Source organism: Schistocerca nitens, chromosome 11, assembly GCF_023898315.1.
Source record: "Schistocerca nitens isolate TAMUIC-IGC-003100 chromosome 11, iqSchNite1.1, whole genome shotgun sequence".
In the NCBI taxonomy this organism is placed as follows: Eukaryota; Metazoa; Arthropoda; class Insecta; order Orthoptera; family Acrididae; genus Schistocerca; species Schistocerca nitens.
This window is the reverse complement of record NC_064624.1, coordinates 153,887,384-153,900,226: the sequence shown is the minus strand read 5'-3', so window position 1 is coordinate 153,900,226 and position 12,843 is coordinate 153,887,384. Positions and strand designations below refer to the sequence as shown.

The 12,843-nt window shown below is 40.5% G+C and overlaps 1 protein-coding gene across 1 annotated transcript in view; it reads right to left on the bottom strand.

Annotated features, from left to right (window-relative positions):
• Positions 1-1,753: 1,753 nt before the first annotated feature.
• Positions 1,754-12,843, bottom strand: part of LOC126213372 (zinc finger protein ZFP2-like) — a 71,613-nt gene continuing 60,523 nt past the window's right edge. The window contains exon 7 of the mRNA XM_049941077.1: positions 1,754-2,040. Coding sequence (XP_049797034.1) covers positions 2,028-2,040 — 13 coding nt within the window. The 3' untranslated portion in view covers positions 1,754-2,027. The remainder of the gene's footprint in view (positions 2,041-12,843) is intronic.

The window sequence follows — 12,843 nt, the reverse complement described above, 5'->3', positions numbered from 1 at the left end:
GAAATCTAATAGGCCTGATTCAAATCAAGGGCCGTAAACAAATTAGCGCCAGCAAACCAAGTAAAAGAATTATGCTGATCTGGTAGGGTACCGATTTAACGGCAACCTTAGCATTTAAACGGCGGTAGTCAACCACAGGTCTGAAATCGCACCCCTGATTTTTAGGTACAAGGAATACTGGGGAAGCACAAGCAGATGTAGTAGGCCTAGTCACTCCCTGTTGGAGCATCTGAGATATTTTAGCCTTGAGTATCTTCACCTTAGGGGGTGAGAGGCGATATAGGGACTGCCGAACTGGAATTTTGTCGGACAGATGGATATGACAATCGACAACGTCAGTAAAACCCAAGTTATCACTCAGGACCTGGGGAAAACAGTGCAACAAATTGCGTAACTGAGAAGCTTGATGGTGCAATAGATGGGCCAGATCAAACTCGTTAGCTACGGCCTCAACAGCCAACATGTCAACAGTACAATTCACGATAGGTTTAGCACATTTGCAAAGGCCATACTTTTCCTCAGGAGCAAACTTAAAGGATAAGGTGTGCCTGGAACAATCCAAGACCAAACTGGTTTTATTGATGAAATCACACCCCAAAATTAGATCAACCGGCAGATCCTTAACCAAGGCTAAAGACATAGGGCAGGAAAAATCGCCGACCGATGTACTCCCCCGGACCAAACCATGCAAAGGTAACACTTGGCCATTGGCTACCCAACATCTCTGCACCTGCGAAGGGACTGAACGAAGTTTTGTAAGACGCCCAAATTCCGGAAACCACTAAAAGCTCAATAATGAAAAGGAACTGCCAGAATCCAAAAGAGCACAAACCGGCTAGCCACCTACCCAAGAACAAACGTAGGGCAAGGGCGGTGACGAGGGAGCAACCACACGAGTACGCCAAGGTCTGAATGCTCGATCCCGAGTTCGCGGCCCAGCCCGGCATCACCTATTGGCTCTGGGTGCACGAGGATGAGCACAAGAGCACACCAAATGCGCCGTACTGTCGCACCTGAAACAACGCCAGGGTTCCCTTCTGATAGCTTCAGTGGATGTAGAATCAGGGCAGACGATCGACCCCTTAATCTCGTGACATACATTGTTCTCACGGAAGACAAAATGCGACATATCCGCCGCACGCATTCCCCTAAGAACGATAGAAACCAACTCTTGTTCAGGTAAATCAATTAACAAGGCCGAAGAGGCTGTCTGTACTCTATCGACATACTGATGTAACTGCTCCTCACCCCACTGTACTTCCAAATGTAAAGACACTCAAGCTGTTTAGAAATTCCAGTTGTCAACCTTTGCCTAATTACGAACTCCCTTAATTGCTGCAGGGAAAACGCTTGTGCCATGGCTGGTAAGAGGAGGTTCTGCAAGTCACATCTAGCTAATGAGTACAATGATGACAAAATTACTTGGTGTGGAATGCAAAAGGCAGCCATGTGTTATTGTAACCGAACCAATAACAATAATACTTTTTCCACCTGATCAAGTCGCTCCACAACCAATTCAGTAATATCTCGGAAGAAACAGACCAGAGGATTAGGCAACTTGGCAAATACAGCATCTAACATAAGAGAGAATGGAACAGTACCACCCCCGGACTGGCTCTCACCCTCTGCCTGAAAGCGTGAACCCTGATCTTTAATCCTCCTCCCATCCAACTACAAACATGCAAGCTTAAACTGTAATGTGCTCACCCAAGTTCCCAACCCAACGGTTAATATCCAGTGATGATCTTCCGAAGCTAACGTGCCTAAATCCGCTGCCTGTACCCTATCCAACTGACTGTCACTAGGTTGGGTTCCCTCCAAAACACAGATAGTGTGCTCAAGGCCTCTAACAGCCTCAAACAAACCCACCACCGCTGACGTGACGTCAACCAGACGAAGAACGGCAGCGCGCATACGGGCTACTAATTCCGGAACACTGCCCTCAAACGGTTGGCGCCTTATTGCCAACTCGTAAACAAGGTGGTCCTTTCTGAACACGTGGATCCCCAGACACTGTCTGACTGCCATTACGATAAACACCTGAAACAAGTAACAGCCAAAATAATATGGTGCCACAGAACACAAAAACAGAACAAAAGTGAGACTGACTGCAACCAGAATGGCAAACACAAGCGAAACCATGCTCTGCTACGAGTGAGATCCCCTGCTATAACTGCAGGACAGGACAGATAGTTTAACTTGTGGAAAGCGGCCAAAATGAGTCTCTGTTAGTTGCACTCGAATATACTACTTTATTCATCTGACAAACATTACAAGCCTAAGGAAATCATTAAAAACAGAGCAAGCCAAACATTAATTTTAGAACTTAATTCCCGGCTAAATGCGCCATTCAATCTCACTCCTCAAGGGCAAACCCATTTTAATTTATAACCAGTTGAACGACAACCACTTAAGACTCAAAGACAAGAATTTGAATAATAAAAGGCAGAAATCCTCATCTTAAAACATTTCTCTAAATGAGGCTGAAGGCCCAAACAATCTCACGCCTGAAGGGCAAAACAACTTTAATTTAAAATCGGCTGAGGGCCAATAACTTAAGGCTCAAAACAGGAATTTGAATTTAAAAGGCAGAAGGCCTTATCCTAAAAAATTTTAAACCAGGCTGAAGGCCCAAAGAGTCTCACACCTTAAGGGCAAAACAACTTTAATTTAAAATCGGCTGAAGGCCAGTAACTTATGACTCAAAAACAGGAATTCGATTTTAAAAGGGAGAAGGTCTTAGCTTAAAACATTTCTCTAAATTAGGCTGAAGGCCCAAACAATCTCACACCTTAAGGGCAAAACAACTTTACTTTAAAATCGGCTAGAAGCCATACATAAACAAACAAGAAGGACAAATAAGAAAAGACAGCACATCAAATTTCCAAGGGTCGGCCTGGATCTCAAACACTAATGCTCGCTTAGGTGAGAGAGGCAGTTGGCTCAACAATTCTCAACCTGATGACAACCCAACTGACAGACAGTCAACGGACCAAGCGACAGGATAACTTCCGCTCCACCCAACCAGCACACAACGGGGAGTTCAATGGAACACGCAGAAGGTATCGCCGCCCACAACGAATTACATCTTCAACTGTCAAACTACACACTGTGCTGGGTAGCCACAAGACGTCGAGGAAAATACACGGGCCGAGTTTACGTCAACGGCCAGGGCAGGTAACGGGGTTGTTAACAGCCACAAGGTAGAAGATTCTGCTGGTGCACTTCCATTCAAAAATAATCAATTTAAGTTACACTACACAGGAGGGCGGCTAGAATTTCGCCAACTTGAAAACACACGTTGTTGCTCGCGGGAATGTCCCAACAGCCCACAACGAAATCAAAGACAGAATGTAAACAGTTGGGGCTGGCTGATAGATTAAGTAAAGACACAACTTTCGTGCCCGGGATCGGTGAACCACGGACCCTGTATCAATGGCAACAGCCCCACACACTCCGACTGCATGTGGAGTCCGCCAGCAGGCCCGGCCAAACACGCACCACAGAGACTTCCTCGCTGCTCCACGTCAACCAACCAACTGCCTGCACGGGACAGACGGAAACTATAAGCGCGAGGCCAAAGATACTACAAGGGTGCGAATATTGATACACGCTGCTGCTGCCACTCGCAGAGAGAGAGGATAACAGCATGGTCGTGATAACTGCAGGAGACTCGGCACAGAATAGCAACCAAGGTTTAATGCAAGGCATATGACGAACCAGCCATGGCTCATTTACATTGAGGCTAAATGCATTTGACAGTAAGTGGGCAAATTCTAAAGTAGTATTGCGCACCTGATAATCAGCAGCATGACTGAGTTGAAAAGGTATCACTTACACACTGTTTCTTGTCACTCTTACAGCGAGTATTGTGGATTGGGAGGAACGGGATGTGCACTGAAAGTTTTACGTTGATACATATTTTGAAGATTTTTTAAGCTTTTATACAAATTTATGTTGTCATAAGAGTTTTATGACGATGATGAGACTGATGACAATAATGAAAGTTTTTAAAATCTTAACGGATTTTGTTACAGACGTTAAGATGAGGATACTGAATTTTATGATCATGAGATAAAAGCATATCTTGCACTGGTATCTTACACAGGCCAGTGAAGCCAAACTTCAAATGATTTAATGAAAATTGCTTCATAAATTTTTGTTAATATTTACGTGCAATTACACACACACACACACACACACACACACACACACACACACACACACACACACTAGAGGTTTTCTTCTCTGAGCTGGTCCTGAAAATCCCAACTCATTTTGCACTACCAGATATCTAGCTAGCTGGAAGAAGCAGAAGATGTGCTTTGTTGATGCTGCACATTTTTCTATATTTCGACTGATTAACACATGCTGCAGTGTTCTTCTTCAGCACGCCAGGGTAGAAGTTGGCACAGAAACAGCTAACTTAAAAACCCCTGCAGTTAGCACGTTCATTTATATGTAAAAGTCTACTTCCGAATTTTCCTTTGCGTAACACTGAAGTGCCGAGTTGAAATTCTAGATTCGCATATTTTACTGATCACGTCAGTTCCCTATAATCTTGTATTGATTGTATCAATACCCGTTTGTATTGTGGTCTAATGTGAAATTCGAACATTCAAGAGTGTCACAATCAACACCTACTGTTATTGTTAATTGTGGGCTTAAACTCAATTTTGCACTTATAAAATTTTTGAGAACAGTAGGTCTATTCTTTTGAAAACAATCTTTCTCTAACTGCACTGTATAATTACTTGAGAAATACGTTACTTGTGAGAAATTTCAGTCGCTTACAAAACTATATTTTCGCAAGTTACTGGTACGAGGGTTTTTGGATAACTTATTTCATAGAAAATCAGTATTTGTCATTCACAGTTTCTACGAAAGAGTAGATCACCCCAAATTTCACCGTATATCGACGCAAATAAAAGTGCATTTTTGGGAATTTTCAGAAGCTACTTGTCCTGTGCATAATGTAACTTGTCGTAAATCAAAGTTTGTGATTTAGGTACTGTAGCAGACATATAGTTTTCTATTAAAGAACGTACATATTACCTTCATTTATCATACATTAACTTCATTTTCAAATTTCCTAGTAGCTATAACTAAACTTAAAAAGTTTACTGTCTTGTCTTAACAAAAATATAGTTTTCTATATTTGCTTCAGTTCTTACGGGAATTAGTAACATTTTAGCTCAATGGACATAAGAGATAAGCAGCAGGCTTAATTTGAAGTTATTTGTTCACTGTCATGCAATACATTGCGCCAGCCAAAATTCAGCCCCGCAGCGAAAGCTATTCTCAAACATGGGATGAGCTGGTTGACTTTTGTAGGCAGCTGGAAATCGCCTTGACTACTGTCAAAGGACTGTCAGCTGCTGCGAATCAGTGTGGTGAAGAGTTCCAGAGAGTCATGTACCTGTGGTACCAGAATCAATGGTGACTCAAGTACTGTCCTCTCCTGTGGACGCTGTCTTCTCTGCAGAGAGCATGGAATCTTTCATTACTCGTGCACTTGACTGTGAGTGGCGTTTCTAGTGGTAGATCCAGGCATCCTCCACAGTGTCAACAGGGACCATGGAGGACTCAGGGTGCTGTACTGATACCCTAAATATCAATTTCGAGGCGCTGTCTTTCACTGAAATTGAAACTGAAACTAAGCCAGTGGGACTCACTTCACCCGTTTTTGGGAAACCTGTTTTGTCCAGTGTCAGTAGGAGGTACATGCAGAAAGGAAGAGGTGTATTAACTGTTGGCAGTTCAATGATACAGGGAATGATGGTACCCCTTAGTGAAATGGCAGCAAGGGACAGGAAAGGGTATGAGGTGCACCCAGTGTGTATATCTGGAGGCCTCATTCAACATGTTGAAGAGGCTATTCCAACAGCCATTGAGGGAATGAGGTGCAAGCAACTGCAGATAGTTGAGCATGTTGGAATAAATTAAGCCTGTTATCTGGGCTCTGAGGTCATACTGGGATCATTCCAGCAACTGATAGAGAAGGCTGAGAAGAACAGCCTTGTGCACAGAGTTTCAGCAGAGCTCACAATTTGCAACATTGTCTCCAGAACTGATTGTGGATCATTGGTTCCGCATCAAGTGGAAGCACTGAATCAGAGACTTCGAAAGGTCTGTAACAAGCTAGGTTGCTACTTCCTGGACTTGCGCCATTGTGTTGAGAACTGTAGGGTGCCTCTAGATGGGTCAGGTGTGCACTACACATCAGAGGCTGCTATCCAGGCAGCTGACTGTATGTGGGAGCAAACAAAACTTTTTTTACACTAGGTGACCTTCTATGCAATCCTGAGAACAAGAGTTGCAGTAAATCCACAAGTAGTGTCAGTGTAAGATCGAAACAAATGCCTCCCACAGGCGAGAGCATTAAAAACCTAGTGGTTAACGGCTGAAGCATTCGCAACAAAGTACCAGAATTCGGAGCACAGCTGAAAAGCAATTAAGCCTCCATAATACAGAAAGCCATTTGAAACCTGAAATTGATAGCAATGAGGTTTTTGGGGGAAATTTAAGTGTACATCTAAAGAATTGGCTAATGGGAAATGTAAGCAATGTATTTGTCACAGTACACAAAAACTGAAATCCACTGAGATAGAAACTGAAGCTGGATGAGAGACTGATTGGGCAAGACTCAGTATCAGTGGTTGACATGAAATGGTAATTGGATTCTCTACTGCCCACCAAACTCATCTCCTGATGTAACCAGAAACTTCAGAGAAAACCTCAGTTCGTTTCTATGTAAGTTACCCAGTCATAATGTAATCATTGATGGAGACTTCAGTCATTCAAGGATCAATTGGGAAAATTATAGTTTTGTCATTGGTGGGCATGATAAGTCATCCTGTGAAACAGTACTAAATACCTTCTCTGAAAACTACCTAGAACAGATAGTTTGGAACCCGACTCATGATGGAAAAATGAAATGTCGTGTGGCGAGGGCCTCCCGTCGGGTAGACTGTTCGTCTGGTGCAGGTCTTTCGATTTGACGCCACTTCGGCGACCTGCGCGTCGATGGGGATGAAATGATGATGATTAGGACAACACAACACCCAGTCCCTGAGCAGAGAAAATCTCCGACCCAGCCGGGAATCGAACCCGGGCCCTTAGGATTGACAGTCTGTCACGCTGACCACTCAGCTACCGGGGGCGGACACTCATGATGGAAATATATTGTATCTAATCGGAACAAACAGACCTCACCTCTTTGAGGATGTCTACATCCAAACTGGTATCAGTGATCATGATGCGATTGTAGCAAGAATGATTACCAAAGTACAAAGGACAACTACAACAAGCAAAAAGATATATGTGTTCAGTAAACTAGATAAAAAATCGGTAGTTTCATATCTCGACAGGGAACTTGAAACTTCCAGCACAGGGCAGCAGCATGTAGAGGAACTACACCTCAAGTTAACGGAATGGTTCACTATACACTGGACAGATATTTACGCAGTACAACAGTTCGTAATGGGAGGCATCATCCATGGTATACAGTCACTGTAACGAAACTTCTAAAGAAACGGAAAGTACTGCATAACAGGTGTATAACAAGGAACAGCACTATAGATAGGGAGATATTGAAATGAAACACATTGCCTTATCAAGAGGGCAATGTCCTCAGTGATTACCTTTGCAGATTATTGTCAAATGATCTTTCACAAAACCCAAAGAGGTTCTGGTTGTAAGTAAAGGCTGATTGAGGCACCAAAGTTAGTGTCTAGTCCCTAGCGAATGAGACAGGAACTGAAACTGAGGGCAGCAAAGCAAAAGCTGAAATCCTTAACTCCATTTCCAAATGTCCCTTTTCAAAGGAAAAGCCAGGAGAACTGCCACATTTAATCCTTGGGCAACTGGAAGATGAGTGAAATAAATTTTAGTGTCAGTGGTGTTGAGAAAGAACTGAAATCGTTAAAATTGCACAAAGCTCTATGCCTCAATGCAATCCCTGTCAGATTCTACATCGAAACTGCGGATGACTTCACCCAAGTTTTGCTCATATAGAGATCATGAGAACAGGATTAGAACAGTTACAGCATTCACACAGGTGTTCAAACAATCATTCTTCACACGCACCATACGTGAATGGAACGTGAAGAAACACTGAAAAGTGGTAGCACCCTTTGCCGTGCACTTCACAGTGGTTTGCTGATATGGATATAGATGTATATGTAGATGATGAACGATGTTTTTAGTTACTACAAAACGTTCCTGCTAAATAGCGGTAAATAACAACTAAAAGACTTCAGGCATCACTTTCAAAACACTTATTTCTTAGGTTGTAATTAAAAAAGAATTTTATTGGAATAATCCGTGCCCTTGTTGGGAGAAAGATTATTTTGTATGTTTGTCTGGTTGTTACAATGGACGTGGAAGAACTACATCAACGTCTGCGTGATTGCTCTGCAAGTCAAACTTAAGTGCCTGGCAGACGGTTATTCGAACCAACTTCAGACTATTTCTATAGCATTCCGCCCTCTAACAGTGCGTAGTAAAATATTTCTGTATGTTCTCTAATTTCTCTTATTTTTCCGATGACCATTTCCATCTCTGTACGTTGGCGACAATAAAATATTTTCACATTCAGGGGAGAATATCAGTGCTTGAAATTTCGTGAAATGATCTCGCTGCAAAGAAAAGCGCCTTTGTTTTAATGGTTGCCATACCAACTCGCTTACCATATACATGACTGTCTCTCCACCATTTCGCGGTGTCCTCCGTCATTCCTCCCGGATAAGGATCCCGTAGTGCACATCAACAATCTAACAGAGGACGGAGAAATGTAGTGTAGGCAGTCTGTTTAGCAGATCCGTTGCATCTTCAAAGTCTTCTGCCAATTAAATGTGGTCTTTATTTGCCTTCCCTTCAACATTATCTATGTCATCGTTCCAATTTAAGTTGTTCGTAATTGTAATTCTTAGGTATTTAGTTGAATAGACAGCTCCTAGTTTTGAGTAATTTATCATGTAACCAAAATTTAATGGATTTCTTTTCGTACTCATGAGGATGACCTCACACTTTTCCCATCATGCAGATATTTTGCCTGAATCATTTTGCAATTGGTTTTGATCTTCTGATGACTTTACTCCACAATAAATAACAACATTGTGTGCAACGATTAAGAGGGCCGCCCAGATTATCCTCTAAATAATTTATGTAGATTAAGAACGGTACAGGGCCTGTAGCACTTCCTAGGGGAAAATCGCTTCTGTTTGACTCAATGATTTTCCCTTGATTACTACATACTGTGATCTTTCTGACAGAAAATCATGAATCCATTCGCATAACTGAGGCAATATTCCATAGGTACGCAGTATAATTAGAAGTGTCTTCTGTGGAATGGTATCAAACGTTTTCTTGATATCTAGAAATATGGAATCCATTTGAGATTTCCTGTCGATAGCATTTCTCTCTTCATGTGAATAAAGAGTTAATAATGTTTCACTTAAAAACATAAATTCTTTATGTTTCTATTTATTTTCTCCTCCTCTACTGCTTTGCTCTGTGTTTGTTGGTAAAAAATTTAATTTCGTCTAAGCTGAAGGTGTTTTATAACAGAAGTAGTCTTCTCTTTGTATTTTACATCTTTGTTCTTCTGGCAAGATCATTACTGAAAAGCTTTTCGTACTCGAAGCCTAATACGTTTACGCCAATGTCGGTAGTATCTGTCAACTATTTTTGAATTATCTGTAGTGTTGGAAACATTTTTTTCTGGCTATCAGTAATAGTCCTCAGATTTGTTGTATTTCTTTCATCAAGCACTCTTTGGGAGTGAAAAGGAAGTGTCAAGTTTGCCTTGCAATCTATTCCTTTTTGAAATCTGCCATTTATCTGGGAGCAGTCTAGGAGGATAACAATTCTTCATGTACATGTACATCTACACCAATGCTTCACCATGCATCTTAGGTGTGTAGCAGTTCTCTGTAACAAGTTTGCTTGTCAGAGGAATATCGATGTTTTCCTGCAGGCTATCAAATTTTTCGTTTGTTGTTTCTTTTATTTACGTGGTATGCAAAGTGGACTCAGTTACCTGAACAGTTATTCTATTTCAGAAATACGTACTAATGTCTCAGCACCAACTGCACCACACACTCTGAGAATCTTTTGTGAATACAATACTCCACTCCTCTGAAATTAAACACATTCTGTTCTGTTGTGAGAGATCTTTTCCCATTTTTGTGTTATAGTATCTCACACATCAAGTGAAAATAATCACATATTTTCAGGTTTAAAGTTCAGAGAGGTTTTTTGAATGAACAACTGTTTCCCACCAGTGTTGCCAGTAGTGGCTCGTGATCATACGTTCTGTGTGTTCACAAATTTATCGACTCATATACACAGTGAGACTATGAAATTAATAGTATTATTTGTATAACAGTTATGCTTATCAACATAGTTACACAACAACGGCCGCTGCAAATAATAAGAACAGTAGTAATAGTAATACAGAGTACAGAGGAAATATATGACTATATAAAAGCTAATGTGAAAATCATAGCAACAGAGGTGTTGGGTAAAAAAGATAGCAACCACAACTGTGCAGCAGAGTGGTGGTCAGAGGAACTAGAGGTCCTTCTTAGAGAAAAACGAAATGCGTTCCTTCAGTGTTTGAATGATAAATCAGAAGAAACAAGATCAATATACAAGGAAAAGAAGAATGAAGTGATGAAAAAAATAAGGATGGCAAAAAATGAAGCATGGGAAAGAACATGTGCCAAGGTGAATAGCAAATTAGGATTTGGGAGAGCAAAAGAAGCATGGTCAGTATTAAAAGGGCTTCGACAGGATAAAAAAAGCAAAACTAATCTCCAACTGATAACACAAACGGAATGGGAAGAGTATTTCCAAAAATTATTAAATGAGGACAGAGAAGGGTATCTAGAAGAAGGAACAGTGGAAGAAAAAGTACATGAAGATGATGAGATCCAAATTTTAGAGAGTACTTCAGGCGTTGAGAACAGGAAAGAATGGTAAATCACAGGGACCAGGCAATATCAATCTGGAGTGTCTGAAATATGGTGGTGACAAAATTGTGAAACTGATAACACAGCTCTTCAACAAAATGATACATGGAGATTCAGTACCCAATGAGATGAAGCTAGGTTAAATTAATACAATATTTAAGAAAGGGGATCGGAAAATTTGTTCAAACTATCGAGGAATATGTGTTACAAACACATTAATGAGAAATTTTGCGAAAGTAATTAAAAGCAAACTGGAAAAAAATTTTAGAACCCAAGAAGAACAATGTGGATTCACAGCTGAGAGATCATGTGTAAACCATATTTTCACATTACGACAGGTTTTGGAGAAACATAGGGAAAAATAAAAAAATATAGGATTAATTTTCATAGATCTAGAAAAAGCGTATGATACTGTTCCAAGAAATTTACTTTGGAGAGCACTACATATGGCAAACATAAACCCTTCCTTGATTAAAATAATACAACAGGTGTATAAAGATAACATTTGCCAAGTGAAAGTTGGTAATAAACTTTCACAGAAATTTGGAACAAGCAAAGGCCTTTTACAGGGCTGTCCCATGTCACCATCATTATTTAAAATGTATATAGATATTAGCCTTAGAACATGGTCTCGTAAATGTAATAGTATGGGATTAGAAATAAGAGATGGAGTTTACCTACATCATTTATTGTTTGCTGATGATCAAGTAGTCGTAGCACAAGATGGGGAAGATGCTAACTATATGTGCAATCAACTACCAGTAGCATACAAAACTTGGGGTTTGAAGATTAATTACCAAAAAACAGAATACTTGACTAATGATTCAGATGAGCTATACATTGAAGGAAAGAAAATCAAAAAGATAGACACTTTCTGTTATTTGGGATCCATTTTAGAAATCGAGGGAAAAATCAGAGTCAGAAATCAATAAAAGAATTAGTAGCGGACGGAAGGTCATTGGGATGCTTAACTCAGTCTTATGGAGCAGGAATGTAATGAGCAGAACTAAAAAATTAATATACAAATCCATATTAGAGAGTTCATCCTGTGTGGAACAGAGACCTGGACAATTAACATGAAGCTCATTAAAAAATTACAAGCTCTAGAGATGGACTTCTGGAGAAGATCGGCAAGAATCTCCAGGAAAGAAAAGATAAGGAACACCAAAATAATAAGGAGAGTGGAAATAAAAGAAAGAATATATGACGTAACGGATAGGAAGAAATTACAGTGGTACGGGCATCTACAACGAATGGAGAAAACCAGAATACCAAAATTGATACTGGAGTGGGAACCGGAGGGGAGAAGAAGAAGAGGACGACCTATGACCACCTGGCTCCAAAATGTACAGCACACAATGAGGAGAATGGGCGCAGAGGAAGAGGACATACAAAATCGAAACACCTGGAGGAATATTTTGAAAATATAGTTTAAGAACGTTTATTGTTTGTATTGTAATTTCCAAGTAAACTATTATGTTGGAGATAAGCCTCTGTAATGAGGAAAAGCTCAAAATTTAAAAAAAAGTAATAGTAATAACAACAATAATGCTAACAATAATATGCACAACTCGCCTGAAAAAAGAATTGTTTTTGGGTGATTTTGTTATTTTGTACATAATGAAGTACAGTTTAGGGCAAGAACGAAATAATGTGCAAGTTTGGGTTACTTTCCATTTCGCATTTTTGTGCAAATGGCAGTCTTCATGCTTTTTTTTTTTCGGACAAATGTACAAGATCCCTATCACATGCATTAGCTAACGAATTAACTTGCAGGCTGAAAACTAGACATTGTTACCTTACACCCACACAACTTACGTTTATTACACACTTCATTGTTCGCTTCTAGTCACGCTTATTTGATTTC